The 22,355-nt window shown below is 44.8% G+C and overlaps 1 protein-coding gene across 5 annotated transcripts in view; it reads left to right on the forward strand.

Moving 5' to 3' along the window:
• LOC130290873 (uncharacterized) overlaps positions 1-22,355 on the forward strand; it is a 53,026-nt gene that overhangs the window by 24,327 nt on the left and 6,344 nt on the right. The window contains exons 1-9 of one of the 5 annotated variants that reach the window (XM_056539043.1): positions 6,424-7,185; positions 9,025-9,087; positions 10,916-10,981; positions 11,066-11,113; positions 12,580-12,627; positions 13,321-13,371; positions 16,314-16,403; positions 17,639-17,686; positions 22,200-22,295. In XM_056539043.1, the coding sequence (XP_056395018.1) occupies positions 7,137-7,185; positions 9,025-9,087; positions 10,916-10,981; positions 11,066-11,113; positions 12,580-12,627; positions 13,321-13,371; positions 16,314-16,403; positions 17,639-17,686; positions 22,200-22,295 (559 nt within the window). In that variant the 5' untranslated portion in view covers positions 6,424-7,136. Of the gene's footprint in view, positions 1-6,423; positions 7,186-8,127; positions 8,230-9,024; positions 9,088-10,915; positions 10,982-11,065; positions 11,114-12,579; positions 12,628-13,320; positions 13,372-15,539; positions 15,879-16,313; positions 16,404-17,638; positions 17,687-22,199; positions 22,296-22,355 lie in introns of those variants that run through there. The other 4 variants (XM_056539041.1, XM_056539042.1, XM_056539044.1 and 1 more) reach the window with 4 other exon arrangements.

The following is a 22,355-nucleotide window of genomic DNA, read 5'->3' on the forward strand; positions in this document are numbered from 1 at the left end:
ATTTTTATGAGGCTAAACTGAACATTGGCACATACTTCTATACATAAGGCTAACTAGACATTAGTACAGCTTTCTATACAGTTAGCTTCAAGCTGACTAGGCATTTATATTATCTCACACATTTTATTTGCCAACAATAAGTTTCCTGTTAGTTAGTACATGAAAGGTATACTGGCTAGCCCGAAGCTAGGTCACAGTGAGGGTGGCTGCTAGGGTCTATCGACTACACGCTACTTCTCCCTAGAGCACTTTCAAAACAACCTATTAGGTTATTCTTAGGATTACGTGTTTATTTTTTTGTATTTGCAAGAGCACCTACTGGCCAGGCAGAGCATCTCACACACGCAATGAATAAAGAAAAGAAGAAGTGTACCTAACAGTGTCAGGAATTGGGTATCAATATGCTACAATTCCTTAAGTGTTTTCTTTAAGTGAGATATTTATTTTGATTTATGTACTAGAGAAATTTGAGGTAGTACATTTAAGACAGTAATCTAGGGTACTGAAAAGTGCAAGTACTATTTTAAGGGGAATTCTCCCTACTATTTTTAGTTGAGACAGGTGTTAGCGATGGGTGACAGCAATAATACTACCCTCGGAGGAGCCGAGGTGTCCCCTATTGAGTTACTTACTAAACACCTTTAGCATTTTATACATTTGTATGTACAAGAATTAGTTAGGTTTTTAGTGTTGAGAGTACACGTGCAGTACGTCAATGTTTTCTGTGTACAACTCTAACTTACTTTTTATGTACATAGACACTAGACTATTTTCTTACGTACAAACCTTTGTTACTATTTATGTACACAGATACAAGGATAGCTTTCTGTGTACAGAACCATATACATATTTACCATACATTTATCAACACTCCAACATGTTTCAGGTGCATTCACCCAATAAGTGCAAAATTTATCAAAAGTGTTCTTATGAAGCTGGTGGTATATACATGAAGCAGGCGTGTCAGGATCAGCAGTCCACCTACACTAGGAGTTCATAGGAAGGGAAAGGTAAACACAGCCTTAACCACAACTCAGCCGGGTACAGTCCTTGATGAATCTCCTACAGGCTAGGAGTCTCTTGACTTAATAGTCAGGCACAAGCTTAGTGGTTACGTTGCTGAACTTTAAACTGAAACAAACTTAGCACAGTCCTGCTAGGCACAATTCTTGAACTTGGTTACTGTAAGACAAAAATGGTTAGACAGAAAAACAATATGACATTACTTTAGAGTCACTTTAGAAGATGTTCTTCTTTACTCTTGTAGTGCCTTTCTTGGTTCCCCTCTATCTGCTAACATCAGGGGCAGGATTAGAATTGACATAGCTTTGCCACACCACATTGGTGAGGATGGAGTGGTGGAAGGCAGCTTGAGAAGGGGTTATAGGCTTACTAGCCGGGACCACAGTGGGGCAATAGGGCTTGAGCACCATCTCCAAATTAGGAGCATCCCATGACCCTTTTGTTGGTACCTTAGGAACTGGCAAACTCTCACTGCTCCGAGAGGGCCTTGGTACATCTGTGGGTACCCCAGGGTTAGACAAACTCTCACTGCTCCGAGAGGGTCTAGGTACCGACTTGGGTGGCCGCAACTTTGGCCTGTTTTCTTCACCCTGTGCAGAACTTGACTCTCGACAGTATGAAGAAGATGAAGAACTTGACTCTTTACTGTACATAGAAGATGATGAACTTGACTCTTCGTTGTACATAGAAGATGATGAACTTGACTCTTTGTTGTACATAGAAGATGATGAACTTGACTCTTTAGGCTCCTCCTCCTTGGGTACCCTGGTGGAGGCTTTAGGAGCAGACCTTTTCAGCCTCAAGTTGAAGGGATCGGACTCCCAATCTGTTGACGGGAAATATTTGAAAGGAAGCTGTGCTGGGGCTGTTGGTCTGGTGACCGCTGAAGCCCATTCTCCACGAAGGCTCTGGACGGGGGTGTACTCCACAATTTCACCCACCTCCAAGGTATAGAACTTTTTATGGAGATATGGCCTTTGCACTGCTCGCCAGTCTACGAGGATGGTCTCCCCAGTGTGGCAGTCAAGGAGTGTCCCATAATCTCTGACCTTGTCGAACTTGGCCACAGTTGCTCTTCTCCTTTCTAATGGCTCCTCCACTTCTCGGGGGTGATCCCATTTACGGATGTACAATGCCTCCAATTCTTTGGTATTTTCTTGATACCGCACTCTTTCTTCATAAGGCAAATGTACGTGCTTTGGAGCGTAGAGTTCTCTGTATCGGGCCTTCAGCTTTTCCATCAATTCGGCCAGCTCGGCTTCTTGACGGGCCCTTTCCCTTTCTGCAGTTGGGATTGGTGGGAGTGTCTTCCCAGGTAACGGTTGAAGTACTCTGTGCATGTACTCGATCAGCTCCGGATCATCTCCGAACACCCATTGCGGCAATTTTGGTGATCACGGTCGTGCACTTGGCAAACTTGATCGAGGAATGACCTCAGGGGGGCTGGAGGAGGAAGAATAGGCCACCTCTGGCGGGGTACTCACAGCAGACTCCTCCGAAGGGATCTTGGCCCACGAGCCCCAGGTTCTGTGGTGAGGGGACAATCTCACCGGTGACGCACCTCCAGGTGCCCCTGCACTGTTCGCTGGAGGTGTCTCTGGCCAATCATCGTCATCATCAGGCAGTGGGGGAAGATTGCAGGCCCCCTCTTTGTCTAATGACAACCGCTGCAGACGGTCAGCAAGCTCTTGAAAAAGTTGGGGTGCGACTGCCACAACTTTCTGTGTTTCCGGTGCCATTTTGCCAACTTGACCACGTGGAATGCTGCTCTCAGCCATGTCTGTACTCTCCGGCTCTCTCTGCAAACTGAAGAGGTTGCTCTGCGTGGCGTCTTTTATAGTAGGCTTCTCCAAAATGGCGCTGGGCAGGAAGGACGCTATCGGTGCAGCCCCAACTTCCGGTGCCTCCAGAGACGACTCCTGCATCTCTGAGTTCCCTTTCGGCTGGGATACAACTACTTGGCGTCCACGCCCAGGGGCAGGGCGTGGAGCAGCGCGGGCTTTCTTCGCACGCTTTTCCGGCAGCAGTTCGGCTCCGCCTGTGACGACCGGACCAGAGGATCGCAGCATGAACTCATTGCGCAGTTTACACATTTCAACTGTAGACAAATCTTCGCCTCCCTCCTTACTTTTCTCTTGGCCCCCTTGTATGGTGCACCACAAGCACCGTTCTTGTACACAGCAACACATGAATAAAGTTTGCTTTCTGGGGGGGGAGTACACTTTCACAAGTGGCAATAGTAGGCACACACCCCAATCCTGTTCGTGTAAGGCCAAAAAGGCTTTGTGGTAGCCCTTGGGGGGTGTATGGAAGTGGTGGTATGGTATCGGTATATGAGGGGTTAATGTTAACCCTATTGTTTGTGACACCAGGCTGAGGGCTGGTATAATGAGGCAATGCTCCGGCCTATCTCCGCCCTTCCCAGTAACGATAGGTGCATGAAATGACTGAAGGTCCACAAAGAGATTGAACTTGAACAACTTTACTTAAGTGCTTGGGATACATCCAAGGCACAGTAACAGTCTCGTACAAACAGTCCTTATATTGCTTAGTGACTGACAGTTGTTGCGGACCTTGAGCTATTTAGACAGTCTCTGAATTTAGGGTAGATATTTGCAGATCCGTCCGGATTTAGGGGTTATATTAGGTCCGGTGATGCTGCAGAGTGTCTGGGAATTGATACACTCTATATTCTGAATTACTCAGCCATTGCCGCAAGGCCCGGGCCTATTTCACTGCGTTAGTTGCTGTACAGGTCTTTCCACGTCTGGAGTACAGGAGCAAGAGAGAGAGAAGATGGCCTCCGCTCCCTTATATGGGCAGGGGGCGTGGTGAATCCGATTGGTCCGAACGTCTGTCACTCAACATTACAGAGAGTAATGGGATTGCTTACGTCACAGGGCCTCCAAAGGTCCTTAAGCAGAATACCATAGAGTTTACCTAGTCATGTGACCCGCAGGTCCTGCAACGCTATGGAACCGGTATTTAACCATTTATTTACATATATATTATTATATTTACATTACCTTTACATAAATTACTGGTCTATGAGCTGGAATAGAGGCGACAAGGGGTAAACTACATCACAGGGATCCCTACGTCCTAGGGACTCTGGCTATGGGGACCCACGCATACATAGGTACCGTATAAGATGCGGTACCGGGACACCACACACCAAACTGAGTAATCGAGATAGAAAGACCTTAGTTATAAAGATGACAAAGAACCCAATGGCACTCTGGCTGAGCTCCAAAGATATTGTGTTCAGATGGGAAAAACTTACAGAAGGTCCAAAACCATCACTGCAGCCTCCCCCAATCTGGGCTTTATAGCAGAAGAGCCAAAAGTAAACCTTTGTCTTCAGTTTGCAAAAATACTCCAATACCATCCCTACAGTGAAGCATGATAGGGGCAGCATCATGTCTGGAGGAAACCAGGCACTGCCCATCGCCTGCCCAATACCATCCCTGCAGTGATCATGGTGGGGGCAGCATCATGTCTGTAGGAAACCAGGCACTGCCCATCACCTGCCCAATACCATCCCTAGAGTGATCATGGTGGGGGCAGCATCATGTCTGGAGGAAGCCAAGAACTGCCAATCACCTGCCCAATACCATCCCTACAGTGATCGTGGTGGGGGCAGCATCATGTCTGGAGGAAACCAGGCACTGCCCATCACCTACCCAATACCATCCCTACAGTGATCATGGTGGGGGCAACATCATGTCTGGAGGAAACCAGGCACTGCCCATCACCTGCCCAATACCATCCCTACAGTCAAGTATGGTGGGGGCAGCATCATGTGTGGGGGTACAGGGAGACTGGTCAGAGTTAAGGGAAAGCTTAAAGGAAACCAATCAGTAGATTTTAGCATATATAATGCCTAACAACGCATTATATATGTTAAAATCGGAATCCTCACCATCCTCCAGGGACGTTTTTGCCCCCAGGGATGGAGAACATATTAAGTTATAAAGTCCCCCCCTACCGCTCCGCAAGTAGTCCCCTGGACGGGGACTTATACTTACCAGCATCCATCGCTCCGGCCATGGTCCTTCATGATTGACGGTTCACGTCACCGCTCTGCTCCATCTGCTTAAGGAGCAGAGCAATGACACAAGCCGTCAATAAAGCCGATGGGGCGAAGCCACGCCCAGAGCAATGGGGAACGATGGGTGCTGGTAAGTATAAGTCCCCGCCCAGGGGACTACTTGCGGAGCGGTCAGGGGGGACTTTATAACTTAATATGTTCACCATCCCTGGGGGCAAAAACGTCCCTTGAGGATGGTGAGGATTCCGATTTTAACATATGTAATGCGTTGTTAGGCATTATATATGCTAAAATCTGCTGATTGGTTCCCTTTAGTGAAGCAGAATACACAGATATTCTCCATGAAACTTAATCCAGAGTGCTCTGGACCTCAGAATGGGCAAAAGATTCACCTACATAACAATGGGGGAGATTCATCAAGACCTGTCCAGAGGAAAAGTTGACCAGTTGCCCATAGCAACCAATCAGATCGCTTCTTACATTTTTCAGAGGCCTTTTCAAAAATTAAAGAAGCGATCTGATTGGTTGCTATGGGCAACTGGACGACTTTTCCTCCGCACAAGTTGTGATCAATCTCAATGACCCTAAGCACACAGCAAGGACAACACAGGAGCAGCTTAGGGACAACCCTGTAAACGACCTTGTGTGGCCCAGCCAGACCCCTGACATACACCCAAGGATTCAATGATAATAATTATTGATGTTCGAAAATACATGTTTTCAAAAAGGCACAAATTACACCTGCAATGCAAGGATGCTACGTATAATATAGTCCTTATTGGGAGAGGCGAGGACTCACAAATGACGTCTTCTGTGATCAGAGTCATTCTCTTGAGGCATATGACATAATGTGGGCAAGAGGGACAGTGAGGCATCTGACAGGAGGAGGTAGTAAGGACAATAAGGCACCTGACGGGGGGCAGTAGGGACAGTGAGGCATATGACAGGGGGGGCAGTAGGGACAGTGAGGCATCTGACAGGTGGATGTAGTAAGGACAATAAGGCACCTGACGGGGGGCAGTAGGGACAGTGAGGCATATGACAGGGGGGGCAGTAGGGACAGTGAGGCATATGACAGGGGGGGCAGTAGGGACAGTGAGGCATCTGACAGGAGGAGGTAGTAAGGACAATAAGGCACCTGACGGGGGGCAGTAGGGACAATGAGGCATATGACAGGAGGAGGAAGTAAGGACAATAAGACACCTGACGGGGGGCAGTAGGGACAGTGAGGCATATGACAGGAGGAGGTAGTAAGGACAATAAGGCACATGACGGGGGGGAGAAGGGATAGTGAGGCATATGACGGGGGGGGGGCAGAAGGGATAGTGAGGCATATGACGGGAGGGGTACCAGGACAGGAGGAACAGTGAGACATCGAGGCCTCTGACAGGAGGGGAGAAATTAGGAAATGTGAGATATCTGACAGGAGGGGGAAAGGAGGGACAGTGAGGTGTCTGACCCCAGCTCCCATTCAGCTCCTTCTGGTCCCACAATCTTCTGTCTTCTTTCTGCTTCCAAGACTCAGTGCTCAATGCAGGACCTGCCCACTCAGCCAAACATCGGCCAATATTGAAGACCACTGCGGCCAGTGATTGGCTAAGTGGGCAGGTCCTGTAAAGTCAATGCCAAGCTCTAATCTCTAAAGCAGGAAGAAGGCAGGAGATTTGCAGAGATGCATTGCAGAGAGAGATGAATTATGCTACAAGAGCTGATAGGCAGAAAAGGAGATGGCCTGCCAATAGAGCTGCTTTGCAGAGAGGGAGAAACTTTTGCCATACAGCTGAACTGTTCCAATAAGCTGGGCTATAATATGTTGCTGTTTCTGTATCCAATTTGAAGATAACCGTATGACAGCCATTTTCATTCCACTGTTCCTGTTGTTTGCTGTTTTTTTTCAAGTAAAGAGTTATCTGTAACTACAGTCAATTTGTTCTCCGACCCCCTACGCAGCAGCTCCCAGCATGTGTTAACAGTCATAGGCTATCAGGGCATGCTGGGAATTGTAACATGGGAGCAGCAGAAGAGTCTTGGGTAGGCCTCACTGCACTGTATACACAAGCTGATGACCTTATTGTGCTATATGGACTCCGTGATGACCTGTATGGAGTTAAGTGAGTAATTTGTCTTACCACACACACTGACGGTGCACAACCGTCTAATGTTCTACCTGTTCAGTGTAATCATTCTAAAGGGAGGCAATTTTCCCAATGACAGTGCCTAGAAACTAAAGAATTATAGTGTTTTAGTTTATAAGTCCTTCCAACCCAGACTCACCCTATAATGACCAGACCAATAGTCTCTACGGGAACACACCTAGTGGGAATCAGAAAGACAGCCCGGAAGGTCTATAGTAATCCCAAAAATTCTCATTTTGGAGATGAGGCCCATTCTAAGGTTTACTATGCTATAATATGTCATTATCTCTATATACTGGGTCCTCAAACTGTAAATCCTTAAGAAAAGGAACTGGTTAAGTAAAGGGCCCTTCCGCTTCTGCATTATGTAGGTATTAGTGAAGAAATAATTGGCTACAGCCTGACTTCTCTTTACAGTGAAGGAGCCGTGCGCAGCTATAAAAGGTGTAAAATGGCTTAATTTTCCTAGGTTTTATGGAAATCCCTCTTAATTCCCTCCATATTATCTCATAGATCACATTCTCCTTTCTGCAGATTGTCTCGCTTTTCCAGTTGTGCAGCTTTGCAGGGCTCGTCTCTGGTTATGATCATATTCTCTATAAAAAAAGAAAGGTTAGCGAGATATTAGGAGAGATGGAGACTCGTCTGTATTCGGTCTATACCAAGGGAGGAGCATGCTCAGTCAACACTGACTCCCAGGCCTTCTGTCTTATTAGTGATTAACATCTTAACCATAAAAAACAGAAAAAAAGGACTGTAATTTTAAGGTGTGGTGTTTCCTGTCACCTCCAGTAAGTGCTCCTTGACCCTAGGAGGAGACCCAAAGGAAGGTGCTAGGGGTGGGTCTACATAATGCATCCACTTATATATAAGTGCAGGCTCATGATGGAGAAAAATACTCACTCCAGAAGTACCAGACCAAGTCATCTTTCCTAGAAGACACTCCGAAGATAACAATGGCTGCCCTCAAAACAACATTATCACTTTTACTGGTGGCTTCTTTCCATCTTCAGCTGATTTGTGAGTACATTCATGGTCGGGAGACCATTGGTGCATTGTCATGGATAACATGCTTAGATTTAGCCATGGTCTTTTGTGCTTCGGGTGGATGGTTTGGCTTGATGTGGTCAAGGTTTTGTTTGTTGGTTTCCTTTCTCAAGTTTTTGCCATCATCAAAGCTGAAACTTACTAAAGGAGCTTTCATCACAAGCAATATTTTGACAAGTCATCGGATTTGGTCCTGACCATGAGATGGGATTTACCAAAATGAAGGGTGTCATGGAGCTCTGTTGAGCATTGTGCTGCCATATCCAAGTTAGGGTGATGGAGCCTCTACAGAAATCAGTTGGACTGTAATGAGCTTCTCCATTCTAGTGGCTGGTGGAACTCAGGAACCTCCAAGGGGGCTATAGTAGTCATCCATGTTATCCATGCCTCTGGATCAAGAGTGTTGGTGGGTTCTGGCTCTCTGGCAGAAGACAGAAAGCAGATACTATGCAGATGAACATTGTAGTTGCTAGTGCTTGAGGAGGGAGACAAAATCTGGGGCACTTGCCAGTGCTAGCCAGACCACAACTGAATATAGAGATGCATGTATACATAGAATGGTGCACCATCTACAAGCCTCAGACAGCACCACTCCCCAGTAGAAAAGAGTGACATTTTGGGTTATACAATCTATCCCAGCAATATCTTATTTTGGAAAGGAAGGTGGTAGAGGGGACTATGTATAATTTTTGGAACACAAATTGTATAATAATAAAAATTATTATTACTACTTTTCTTATTATCATTAATGTTGTAATAATTTTTCAGACTCTGCACCGACTGCGTCCCCAGCTCCTTCTAAAGTTCCTCTCACAAGTGCAGTTTCACATGGTGAGTAGCTTTGGTACATCTTTGTGCCTTGTTCTCCACTCTGGGTAAGGTCCTACAAGCTTCATAATAACCTTAGAAGGCAACTCCGCTGGGCATTTCTATAAACAGTTGAAGCAGAGTTCCCTAACCTGGTCCTCACCATCAGTCCAGGACTGTTCCCTGTTCTATTCCAATAGAGTAACCGAAAAACCAAGAATGTTGGTGGGTCTTGAGGACTGGGTTGGGGACCAGTGAAGTAAAGGATACTTATCATTTATACAAACTTCTGACGACTCATAGGGATAGGTCATGAGTTTTCTGAGTGCTGACATGTCCACTGATCTCCCGGATGATCTATGCCCATTCATTTGTGATCAGTTGCACTTGGCTTTCCCGGGAGCACTAGTTAAATCTTGTATGAATTCATAGAAAGTGAGAAACAAAAAGTTCTTCAAAGTGATAGTCTTTAAACTTTAATTAATGTTCCGAGGCCACATAAACCTAAAAAAAAATAGAGAAGATAAAAATGTAATGTAGAAAAAAAAAGTTATGAATTTGAAAAAAATTTACTGATCCAAATCTGGCTTTTAATATGATACCATTAGTGTTGCCATTTTTACTGAATAGGATATACCTGTAATAATGTAAATTGTCCGTGTGTATGGTCAGACCTCAGGATGATTCCCAAGACACTGGTTAAAGGAGATATCCAGTGCTGAAAAACTTATCCCCATCCTAAGAATAGGGGATAAGTTTCAGATCGCAGGGGGGTCCGACTGCTGGGGCCCCCCGCGATCTCCTGTATGGGGCCCGGCTCGCTGGCCAGATAACAGGTGTTGACCACCCCACGAAGCGGCGGCTGACACGCCCCCTCAATATAACTCTATGGCAGTGCCGGAGCGCTGCCTTTGGCAATCTCCTGCTCTGCTTAAGCGCAGTATTGAGGGGGGTGTCGGCCGCAGCTTCGTGGGGTGGTCAACACCTGCTATCTGGCAAGCGAGCCGGGGCCCCATACAGGAGATTGCGGGGGGTCCCAGCAGTCGGACCCCCCGCAATCTGAAACTTATCCCCTATCCTTAGGATAGGGGATACGTTTTTCGGCACTGCACTACCCCTTTATAGGTGAGAAAAAATGTTTGCAAGTCAACTGGTGCCAATTACTTCTATTTAAAAATCTTAATCCTTCCAGTACTTCTCAGCTGCTGTATGCTCCAGAGGAAGTTGTGTAGTCCTTTCCAGTCTGACCAGTCTGCTCTCTGCTGCTACCTCTGTCCGTGCCAGGAACTGTTCGGAGAAGGAGAGGTTTGCTATGAGGATTTGCTCCTGTTCTGTACAGTTCCTGACACGGACAGAGGTGGCAGCAGAGAGCAATGTGGTAAGACTGCAAAGAACTACACAACTTCCACTGGAGCATACAGCAGCTGATAAATACTGGAAGGATTAACATTTCTAAATAGAAGTCATTTACAAATCTGTACAACTTTCTGGCACAAGTTGATTTAAAAACATTTTTTGTTTTACCCCTTTAAGGAGCCACTGCCTTTTACTGGGATCTTCATTGAGCATTTGTTATGTGTTACGAGGGAATGCCCTACAAGGGCAACCCATGTTGTTTGTATGGGACTCTCAGGGAGAGATAGCCGAAGCCTTCTTGGTTTTATTACCTCTTCTGCTGAGTGGCAAGAACCTGTTTAGGATAACCCCTCTATAGAGAAACTGCACATGGTGGGAAACGAACATCAGACCCTTCTGTCCTATCTGCTAAACCTGGCACCATAATGGTTGGCCCATATTGACTTCTCTATGAGGTTACTGCTGACAATAAATTAATATTTCTGTATTGTTTTAGCCAGCACCGCCAAAGCCCCCACCAACACTGGTGGCCACGCTGTGTCTTCTACAACCTTAGGTCATGGTAAGTCATCTCGAAACTCTGCTTTACTTCTTCCATAGCATAGATTATGAGTAAGTCAAGCAATTGTATTTGCTTATGTTGTAGGTACCGCAACTGGAGTGAAAAGCACTGGTTCACCTCGAGTCATCACCAGTAAGTGGGTAGATAGATAGTGAATAAGTGTAAGTAGTGTAAATAGGTGCTACTGTACATGCAGCGAGTGGTCTGTACAGTCAATAGGCAGACATCCAATGCCAAGTTCAGTCACGCCATGTGCCTCCTGGCACAACAGCAATGAGCTTGCTTTGCTAGGTTTCTCAGAGTACACGCTTTCCAGTCAGCACTTGTCTCACGGTTGTCGGTGTCAGTCATTTTAATTTGTCTAAATTAAAAATGTAAATCGTCCGCAGAGAATAATACAGCTTTGGTAGGAACCTGCAGACTGGACCACCCAACGTTCATAGTGCTCGTCCTCTGGTGGGCACAATTACTGTTATATTAATGAGCGAACATAAAAGCAACGGTCTTGGAGGCGCTGCTCAAAACTTGAACGCAAATGAAGGACTCATGCCAGCACAGGACAACGTACAATTTATTGATTACAGTAAGGACGATGCGTTTCGGCACCGACTAGTGCCTTCCTCAGGTCCACCAAGATTTCCCCAGAGAGTTCTCAGGCTGTGTTAGGGTACTGGTCTGGAGATCCTGTGAGTTAGCTGTGCTTCCGTGGTCTGAGGACCCCAACACAGCCTGAGAACTCTCTGGGAAAACTTGGTGGACCTGAGGAAAGCACTAGTTGGTGCCGAAACGCGTCAGCCTTACTGTAATCAATAAATTCTACGTTGTCCTGTGTTGGTATGAGTCCTTCATTTGCATTCAAGTTTTGAGCAGCGCCCCCAAGACCGTATTTTTGCTTGTATGTTTGCTTGTCCAAATCGGTTTCCTTCCTGGAATCTGATACCGGTCAGAGTGCGGCAGCCAAAATCTTCTACACTTTCCTTACCGCTGCAGTTAAGTGTAACTTTTTTTACAGGTCAGGATATCACTTCGGTGTGGTGGAGGGTGCACACCTTTTTGATATACGATACCAGGGAGCACCCCCTGTCTTTTCTTTTCTCTCCCAATATCCTCTGTTGTATTAATGGGGTTGTCTGAGGGCATGTCCACGTTTCTCTACAAGAGCAGAGTAAGGCTTAAGATGCTGCCGCCTGACACTAGGAGTTTTTAGCCAGCCTTAGATTGGTCTTAGTGAGAGCCTGTCCCAATGAAAATCGATTCTACTAGGTGGTCCTCTACTTCTTCAACCGTGTACTTGACGGTCAGTGTTTCCCAACTTGAATGCCTCCAACAGTTGCAAAACTGCAACTCCCGGCTTGCCCGGACAGCCGAAGGCTGTCCGGGCATGCCAGGAGTTGCAGTTTTGCCACAGCTAGAGGCATCCTGATTGGGAAACACTGGTTTAGGTGTTAGATATATTCTACCTGTCTACCCCAACCTTTCAGATTATGTAAAAAGAATAGATCACAGAATATCACTCATATCTATCTTGAACACTTTAACAATGGCAGCCATGACTATTTCTATTGTGTTACCTAAACAATACCTTTGTACTCCTGCAGGTGGAGCAACAGCCCACACCACCGCCCGCCCATCCAACACCAGCTCAGGTAGGCCAATCCTAACCATGTACTAAGCCATGTAGGACATGTACTAAGCTTTCACATTGGTCTGTATTAAAGGGGTTATCCAGGAATAGAAAAACAGAGCTACTTTCTCTCAAAAACCACTCCCTGTCTGTCTCCAGGTTGGGAGTGGTTCTGCAGCTCATCCCATTGAAGTGAATGGAGCCAAGTTGTAAAACCAAACACAACCCGAAGACGGATGTGGAGCTGTTTTTGAAGGAAATTTGCTGTGTTTTTCTATTCCTGGATAACCCCTTTAAGGCATCGCAACTCTGTAAGTTATGATGGACCTCTGAGATACACCAGATGATGAAACCTATGCCACAGTATAACAGTGCAGTATGGGTCTATAGATTCCAATGAGGGCCATATCTAATGTGGCCATATGCATGAGGCCTGAGGGCCATAGTTTGAGGTATATATACACCTTTCAAATCCTCTAAAACCAAGACCCCCCCCCCCCCCCCCCATTGACTTATAAAGGGGCTGCAGAGTTCTACAAGACACCATAGAGGAACTTCATCAAATCTCAAGCCTTTTCTGTGAATGGAAAAAGGATAGATCGTGACAGATCATAACTGATCACTCATATCCATCACGAATGCTAAAACAATATATGCCATGACACCAGTGTGACTATTTTGATTGTGTAACCTAAACAATACCTTTGTACTCCAGCAGGTGGAGCAACAGCCCACACCACCGTCCGCCCATCCAACACAAGCTCAGGTAGGCCAATCCTCCGATAACTTAAAGGGGTATTCCAGGAAAAAACTTTATATATATATATATATATATATATATATATATATATATATACCTCAAATGGCTCCAGAAAGTTAAACAGATTTGTAAATTAAAAGTCCTAATCCTTCCAATAATTATCAGCTGCTGAAGTTGAGTTGTTCTTTTCTGTCTGGCAACAGTGCTCTCTGCTGACATCTCTGCTTATCTCGGGAACTGCACAGAGGAGTAGAAGAGGTTTTCTATGGGGATTTGCGTCTACTCTGGACAGTTCCCAAGACAGGTGTAATCAGAGAGCACTTAGACAGAAAATAACTCAACTTCAGCAGCTGATAAGTACTGAAAAGATGTTTTAATAGAAGTCATTTACAAATCTGTTTAACGTTCTGGAGCCAGTTGATATATAAAAAAAAAAAATTTTTCCTGGATGACCCATTTAACCCACATTCATGTGTACTAAGCTGGGTCTGTATTACGGACCTGTAGGCACTGTAAGCACTCTGTGTTGTGGTGTACCTGTAGGCATTCTGTATGTTGTGCTGTACCTGTAGACCTTCTGTATATTGCGGTGTACCTGTAGGCATTCTGTATATTGCGGTGTACCTGCAGGCACTCTGTATGTTGTGGTGTACCTGTAGACACTCTGTATATTGCGGTGTACCTGTAGGCACTCTGTATGTTGTGGTGTACCTGTAGGCATCCTGTATGTTGTGGTGTACCTGTAGGCACTCTGTATGTTGTGGTGTACCTGTAGGCACTCTGTATGTTGTGGTGTACCTGTAGGCACTCTGTATGTTGTGGTGTACCTGTAGGCACTCTGTATGTTGTGGTGTACCTGTAGGCACTCTGCATGTTGTGGTGTAACTGTAGACACTCTGTATGTTGTGGTGTAACTGTAGGCACTCTGCATGTTGTGGTGTAACTGTAGGCACTCTGTATATTGCGGTGTACCTGTAGGCACTCTGTGTTGTGGTGTACCTGTAGACACTCTGTATATTGCGGTGTACCTGTAGGCACTCTGTGTTGTGGTGTACCTGTAGGCATTCTGTATATTGTGGTGTACCTGTAAGCACTCTGCATGTTGTGGTGTAACTGTAGGCACTCTGTATATTGCGGTGTACCTGTAGGCACTCTGTGTTGTGGTGTACCTGTAGACACTCTGTATATTGCGGTGTACCTGTAGGCACTCTGTGTTGTGGTGTACCTATAGACACTCTGTATATTGCGGTGTACCTGTAGGCACTCTGTGTTGTGGTGTACCTGTAGGCATTCTGTATATTGTGGTATACCTGTAAGCACTCTGCATGTTGTGGTGTAACTGTAGGCATTCTGTATATTGTGGTGTACCTGTAGGCACTCTGTGTTGTGGTGTACCTGTAGACACTCTGTATACTGCGGTGTACCTGTAGGCACTCTGTGTTGTGGTGTACCTGTAGGTATTCTGTATATTGCGGTGTACCTATAGGCACTCTGTATATTGCGGTGTACCTGTAGGCACTCTGTATGTTGTGCTGTACCTGCAGGCACTCTGTATATTGTGGTGTACCTGTAGGCATTCTGTATATTGCGGTTTACCTCTGAGATACACCAGGGGAGAGAACTTATGCTTCAGTATAACATGGAAGATCCTGTACGGGTCTATAGGTTCCTATGGGTGCGGCAATGTGGTCAAGTGCTTGAGGCCTTAGGGCCATAGTTTAAGACATATGTGAAAACCTCTTAAACCAAGACCACCATGATACATAGAAGGGTCTACAGGGCTCCACAGGACACAATGGAGGAGAAGTATCAAACCTTGTGGAAAGCTACATTGGAGCAGTTGCCCTTCAGATTTCGTGTTTTTTAGGCCTTTTTAAAAATGGTTGCTATGGGCAACTGCTCCATTGATCCTTTCCAAAAAGTTTGATAAATATTCCCCCATTTTTCTACATTCCATTGAGTGGTACTTCACCAAGATACCTGTATATGTTCATCCCTGGAGGGCACCCTTCCTTTTTTCATCACTTCTGCATAGAACGTCCCATGTTGACAGGCATGGGTTGGCCTACGAGAAAAGTAGGAGACCCTCTTGTAGGCCTTGGCCCTAATAGAAGCAGGTCCAGCAGTGGACCACTCCACCTGTGCAGTGAAATGTCCTAACAGAGGAGGTGGATTCTCAAATTGGCCCAGACTCAACTAGGCCCAAGAGGTTCAGCAATAGAGAACCCCATCTGTCTAGTGAAATGTCCTTACTAAGAAGGTGGATCCTTCAATGGGAAAAGACGCAATAAGGCCCAAGTGGTTCAGCATGGACCACCTCACCCTTCTAGTAAATTTACCAACAGAGGAGGTGGATCCTCAAATGGATCCAAACTCAACCAGGGCCAAGAGGTTCAGCAGGGGACAACCCCACCTGTTTAGTGAATGTCCCAACAAAAAAGGAGACACAACTAGAGTAAGAGGTTCAGCAGAAGACCACCCTACCCCTCTAGTAAAATTTCCTAATCGAAGAGGTGAGTCCTCGAATGGACCCAGACTTAACTAGGCCAAAGAGGTTCAGCAATGGACAAACAACCCCACTCTTTTAGTGACCTTTCTAAACAAAGAAGGTGAATCATCCACTGGGCAAAGACGCAACTAGGGACAAGAGGTTGATCAATAGAAAACCTCTGCATCAGGATCCATTTTTTTTTTTTGGGGGGGGGGGGGGGGAGGTTGTTATAAATAATAATCAATTCTTCCTTAAAATTTTGGCACAGGACTAAAACAACATGACTGCTTTTTTCCAGAAACAGTGCCACATCCGTCTATAGGTTATGTCTGGAATTGCCATGGTCAAAGCTGCCTTCACGTCTCCACTAGTCTCCCCGTTGTCATCTTGTCCGGATTTTATGCAATAAAGAAGATTTACTCTCAAACTAAGTTGTGAATTTTGTCTCCCTACCTAGGATCAGTCAATGGAAGCCATGTTTCCGGAGCAACCCCAGCCGTGACCCCAAAAGCTAACGCTCAAACAAGTGCCGTCACTGGAAGCCACTGTGAGTAACCAACAGGAATATTTTTTGTTTGGATGAAAAGGATCCAGAATTAGAAAAATATAACTGCTTTCTTCTGGAAACAGCGCCACACTTGTCCTCAGGTTGTGTGTGGTATTGCATCTCAGTTCCATTAAAGTGAATGGAGGAGAATTGTAATACCACACAGAACCTGAGGACAGGTACGGAAGAAAATAGTTATGTTGGTCTAATCCTGGAAAACCCCATTTATTATGAAAGTGTAATGGAAAGTTCTGAAACTTTATTATTATTATAAGAAGAATAAATTATGCTTCAGCTCCTTACCATTTTCAGCATCTCTGCTTGCTGTTGGTGAATGGAAACAGTCATTGTGGAAACCTATATAGGTCTAATAAGTCTCACAGCTTGTTACAATTGTATCCAGTCTAAACAATGCTCTGTAAAATACCCATCAGCAGCATCATTTCCTCTGCTGTTTGTTACAATGTGTCAGTGCATGTGAAATTTGGAAGCGAAGCCACTTGGCGATCTTCGCCACATGACAAATTCTTGAGGTCTCTATGTAGCACAATGTTCCCCAACCGGGGTGTCTCCAGCTGTTGCAAAACTACAACTCCCAGCATGCTGGGAGTTGTAGTTTTGCAACAGCTGGAGGTACCCTGGTTTGGAAACACTGATGTAGCTCTAGCTTTACTTTAGTGACTCCATCTTCTGGCGGCAAGTGGAATGGAAAATCAAGTTAAAGGGGTGCTCCGGTGGAAAACTTTTATTTTTTTTATTTTTTTTTAATGAGCTGGTGCCAGAAAGTTAAACAGATTTGTAAATGACTTCTATTTAAAAATCTTAATCCTTCCAGTACTTATTAGCAGCTGTATGCTACAGAGGAAATTGAATTTCTTTTTGGTCTTGTCCACAGTGCTCTCTGCTGACACCTCTGTCCGTATCAGGAACTGTCGAGTGTAGCATAGGTTCGCTATGGGGATTTTCTCCTGCTCTGGGAAGTTCCTGATACGGGCATCAGGTGTCAGCAGAGAGCACTATGGACAAGACACAAAAAAGATTTCAAAAAGAAAAGAATTTCCTCTGTAGTATACAGCTGCTAATAAATACTGGAAGGATAAAGGTCTTTTAATAGAAGTAATTTACCCCTTTAAGAACAAAAATGACCCCCTTTAAGTAGAAAATTTGCAGAACTATTGACATTATTTTATTACTTTATTATGATGACGCTAAACATTATATTTTGTATATTTCAGCAAATGTCAGTGCCAGTACCGGAAAAGTCAACACTTCCTCCAAACCTGGTAAGAATGTATCATTATATTTTTATTGGCAAAAATAAAAAATAAAAAAGAGCTTTTTTTTAAGCACCAATGGGGAGATTTATCAAAACCTGTGCAGAGGAAGAGTGGTGCAGTTGCCCATAGCAACCAATCAGATTGCTTCTTTCCTTTTCCACAGGCCTCTAAAGAGGCCTGTGGAAAATGAAAGAAGCGATCTGATTGGTTGCTATGGGCAACTGCACCACTCTTCCTCTGCACAGGTTTTGATAAATCTCCTCCCAAGATCCTCTGAGCCTGTGAGTTCCTGGTGCAGGGCTTGTGCTTAAACCCAGCAAGAGGACCAGTTGCCCATAGCAACCAATCAGATCGCTTCTTTCATTTTTAACAAGGCCTGTGAAAAACGAAAGAAGCGATCTGATTGGTTGCTATGGGCAACTGGGCAACTTTACCTCTGCACAGGTTTTGATAAATCTTCCTCTTAGCCTATAAAGGGGTACTCCGCCCCTAGACATCTTATCCCCTATCCTAAGGATAGGGGATAAGATGTCAGATCGCTGGGGTCCTGCTGCTGGACCCCCGGGATCTCGGCTGCGGCACCCCGCTATCATTACTGCACAGAGCAGACTCGCTCGGTGCGTAATGACGGCCGATACAGGGGCCGGAGCATCGTGACGTCACGGCTCCGCCCCTCGTGACATCACAGCCCGCCCCCTTAATGCAAGTCTATGGGAGGGGGCGTGATGGCCGTGACGTAATGATGCTCCGGCCCCTGCATCGCCCGTCATTACGTAAGGAGCGAGTCTGCTCAGCGCGGTGCCGCAGCCGAGATCCTGGGGGTCCCCAGCGGCGAGACCCCGGCGATCTGACATCTTATCCCCTATCCTTAGGATAGGGGATAAGATGTCTAGGGGCGGAGTACCCCTTTAACCTTGTTCCCATTCAGTATTTTGGCCCATTTTTTTTACCATATTCTTGAGATGAGAAATTGCGCTCAAACATTCCGGTGTGGTAGCCTCCCACTGCAGAATATCACGGAAATTCAATGCCAGACTCAAAATGCCGACAGACATAACATGTTCGTCCTTTCTGGGGAATACGCTCGGAAATGCATTGCAGTCAATGGAGACAGCGCGTGTCCGAGCGGTCCTAGCGCCGACTAATTTACGATGATATTCTATAGTGTGAATGGGCCCTTATAATTAAAAAATAAAAAGCAATTGAATCCTATTTAAAGGAAAATGGCCGTTCTGTGCCCTCACACTAGACCCAATACACCAGGTTATAGTGCGGGTGAACAGGAGACCGATGCGTGTTCTCTGACTAAGATACATACTAGAGATGAGCGAACTTACAGTAAATTCGATTCGTCACGAACTTCTCGGCTCGGCAGTTGATGACTTATCCTGCATAAATTAGTTCAGCCTTCAGGTGCTCCGGTGGGCTGGAAAAGGTGGATACAGTCCTAGGAAAGAGTCTCCTAGGACTGTATCCACCTTTTCCAGCCCATCGGACCACCTGAAAGCTGAACTCATTTATGCAGGAAAAGTCATCAACTGCCGAGCCGAGAAGTTTGTGACGAATCGAATTTACTGTAAGTTCGCTCATCTCTAATACATACCTTCAGTCCGGTGCTGGTCCCTCTGAATATCACCTTCTTTCTTCGCTGAATTGCGCACAGGAAGCGGGCCCGCCGGGTGAATTTGAATATTCATGGACGCCGGTCATGTCAGCGCTTGTGCCTACAGGAGACCGATGCGAGGTCTCTGACTAATATACATACTGTACCTTCTGTCCGGCGCCCGGTCCCTCTGAAGATCACCTTCTATCTTCGCTGGTCACGTGAGCGCTCAGCTCACGTGACCAGCGAAGATAGAAGGTGATCTTCAGAGGGACCGGGCGCCGGACAGAAGGTACAGTATGAATATTAGTCAGAGACCTCGCATCGGTCTCCTGTTCGCCCGTAGTGTTGAGCGGCACAGGCCATATTCGAATTCGCGATATTTCGCGAATATATGGACGAATGTTGGTCATATAGTCGCTAAATTCGCATATTCGTAATATTCGCGTTTTATTTTCGAAAATTTGCATATGCGAAAATTCGCACGCCAGTCTCACACAGTAGTATTAGAGCCTTCTTTACACCACACAAGCTGGAAGCAGAGAGGGATGAAAATTTACGAATATTCGTAATTGCGAATATATAGTGCTATATTCGCGAATATTCGCAAATTCGCAAATATGCGATATTCGGAATAAAATTCGCATTGCGAATATTCGCGAGCAACACTATTCGACCGCTCTTTTAAGTCAACAGTAAAATGGCTTGTCTGTGCACAGATGTATTTATTTATTTTTAATTTTTAAGACCTTAAAAATAAATTGTTGTATTTTTTTTATTTTGCCCATTCACAGCCTAAAATATGACGGTTGTTTTCAGCCGTAATTTTGCGCCAAAAAATATCCCGCATTCCAATGACAAAGGGGGAGATTTTGCATAACTTGTGCAAAGGAAAAATTGCCCAGTTACCCATAGAAACCAATCAGATCGCTTCTTTCATTTTTAACAAGGCCTCCGTAAAATGAAAGAAGTGATCTGATTGGTTGCTATGGGCAACTGGGCAGCTTTTCCTCTGGACAGATTTTGATAAATCTCCCCCAAAGAGACTTTTTTAAGCGGCTATAGCTTTTTTTACAGTCCAAAAAGGGCTAATAATCCGGGCATGCTGGGAGTTGTAGTTTTGCAACAGCTGGAGGCGCACTAGTTAGGAAACACTGAATTAGAGCTAGTTTCTTCCTAAAACAGCGCCATCCCTTTCCTCAGGCTGTGTGTGGTATTGCAGCTCAGTTGCACTGAAATGAATGGAGACAAGTTGTAATTGCACACACAACCTGAGGGTGGTGCTGATACTGGAAGAAATTAGTTCTGTTTTTTTTTTTATTCCTGGATAACACCTTTAACATTCGACTTAAAGGGGTACTCCACTGGAAAACATTTTTTTCTAAATCAACTGGAACCAGAAAGTTATAGAATACAGATTTGTAAATTACTTCTATTTTAAAAAAAATGTTAATCGTTCCAGTACTTATCAGCTGTTGTATGCTCCACAGGAAGTTCTTTTCTTTTTGAACTTCTTTTCTGTCTGACCACAGTGCTCTCTGCTGACACCTCTGTCAATTTTAGAAACTGTCCAGAGTTGTAGCGAATCCCCATAGCAAACATATCCTGCTCCAGAAAGTTCCTAAAACGGACAGGTGTCAGTAGAGAGCACTGTGGTCAGACAGAAAGGAAATTCAAAAAGAAGAAAAAACTTTCTGTGGTGCATACAGCAGCGGATAAGTACTGGAAGGATTAAGATTTTTAAATAGAAGTCATTACTTAGAATAATGTTTTCCAACCAGTGTGCCTCCAGCTGTTGCAAAGCTACAAAGGCTGTCTGGATATGCTGAGAGATGTGGTTTTGCAACAGCTGGAGGCACCCTGGTTGGGAAACACTGACTTTTAAAGGTGTACTCCGATGGAAAACTTTTTAAATCAACTGGTGCCAGAAAGTTAAACAGATTTGTAAATTACTTCTATTAAAAAATCTTAATCCTTCCAGTACTTATTAGCGGCTGTATACTACAGAGGAAATGCTTTTCTTTTTGGATTTCTCTTCTGTCACGACCACAGTGCTCCTGCTGACCTCTGCTGTCCATTTTAAGAACTGTCCAGAGCAGGAGAAAATCCCTATAGCAAACATATGCTGCTCTGGACAGTTCCTAAAATGGACAGAGATGTCAGCAGAGAGCAGTGTGGTTGTGACAGAAGATAAATTCAAAAGGAAAAGCATTTTATGTATTATACAGGCCCTAAAATGTACTGGAAGGATTAAGTAATTTACAAATCTGTTTAACTTTCTGGCACAGTTGATAAAAAAAAAAAAAAAAAAAAAAAAAAGGTTTTCCACTGGAGTACCCCTTTAAATTAAAACTAGAAAACCCCTTTAAATTCGGTAACATGAAAGGTCGAATAAAACGACTGGCCACCAGGTGGCGATATTGCTAAAAACAGACACATGAGCCAATTGTTGACATTACATCCCTTAAGTGCGGCAAGGCCATCTTTACCACGCATTTCATTCTCGAGGTCTCCATGGAGCCCAGTGTGCCTCCAGCTGTTGCAAAACTAAAACTCCCAATATTCATATATATATATATATATATATATATATATATATATATATATATATATACACATACAGTATATTAGAAAGTTGAATAAATCCAATGTCCACTAGGTGGCAGTATTGCTACAAACAGATCCAGCTCAGCTATGCCGCACAGTCCTATCCAATTACAATAAAAACACTAAGCAAAAATCAAAATATCATTATAGGGCGAAACCAAATACAGAACCGCCGGGGGGTCAATTGTGGTCTTCCGTGATAGTCAGTGACTCACTATGGCTGTTCATTTTATGATATGTTTTACCTGCACTTATGTAATGTTAACTTTTTTTTATGTTTATTTTTTATTTTTTTACATTATATTTTAGCCACCTCAAACTCCCAACCTCACGCCTCATCCGGAAATAGGCCTTCAGTAGTCAGCGGGCTCCTGGTCAACCCCTGCCCGAATCAGTGCCCCAATGGTAAGTTCGTTTCCAGGACACCTTACAGGCCGGCGCTGTCCTGTTAAAGTGGTTGTACGT

The sequence above is a fragment of the Hyla sarda genome, chromosome 9 (genome assembly GCF_029499605.1).
Source record: "Hyla sarda isolate aHylSar1 chromosome 9, aHylSar1.hap1, whole genome shotgun sequence".
Classification (NCBI taxonomy): Eukaryota; Metazoa; Chordata; class Amphibia; order Anura; family Hylidae; genus Hyla; species Hyla sarda.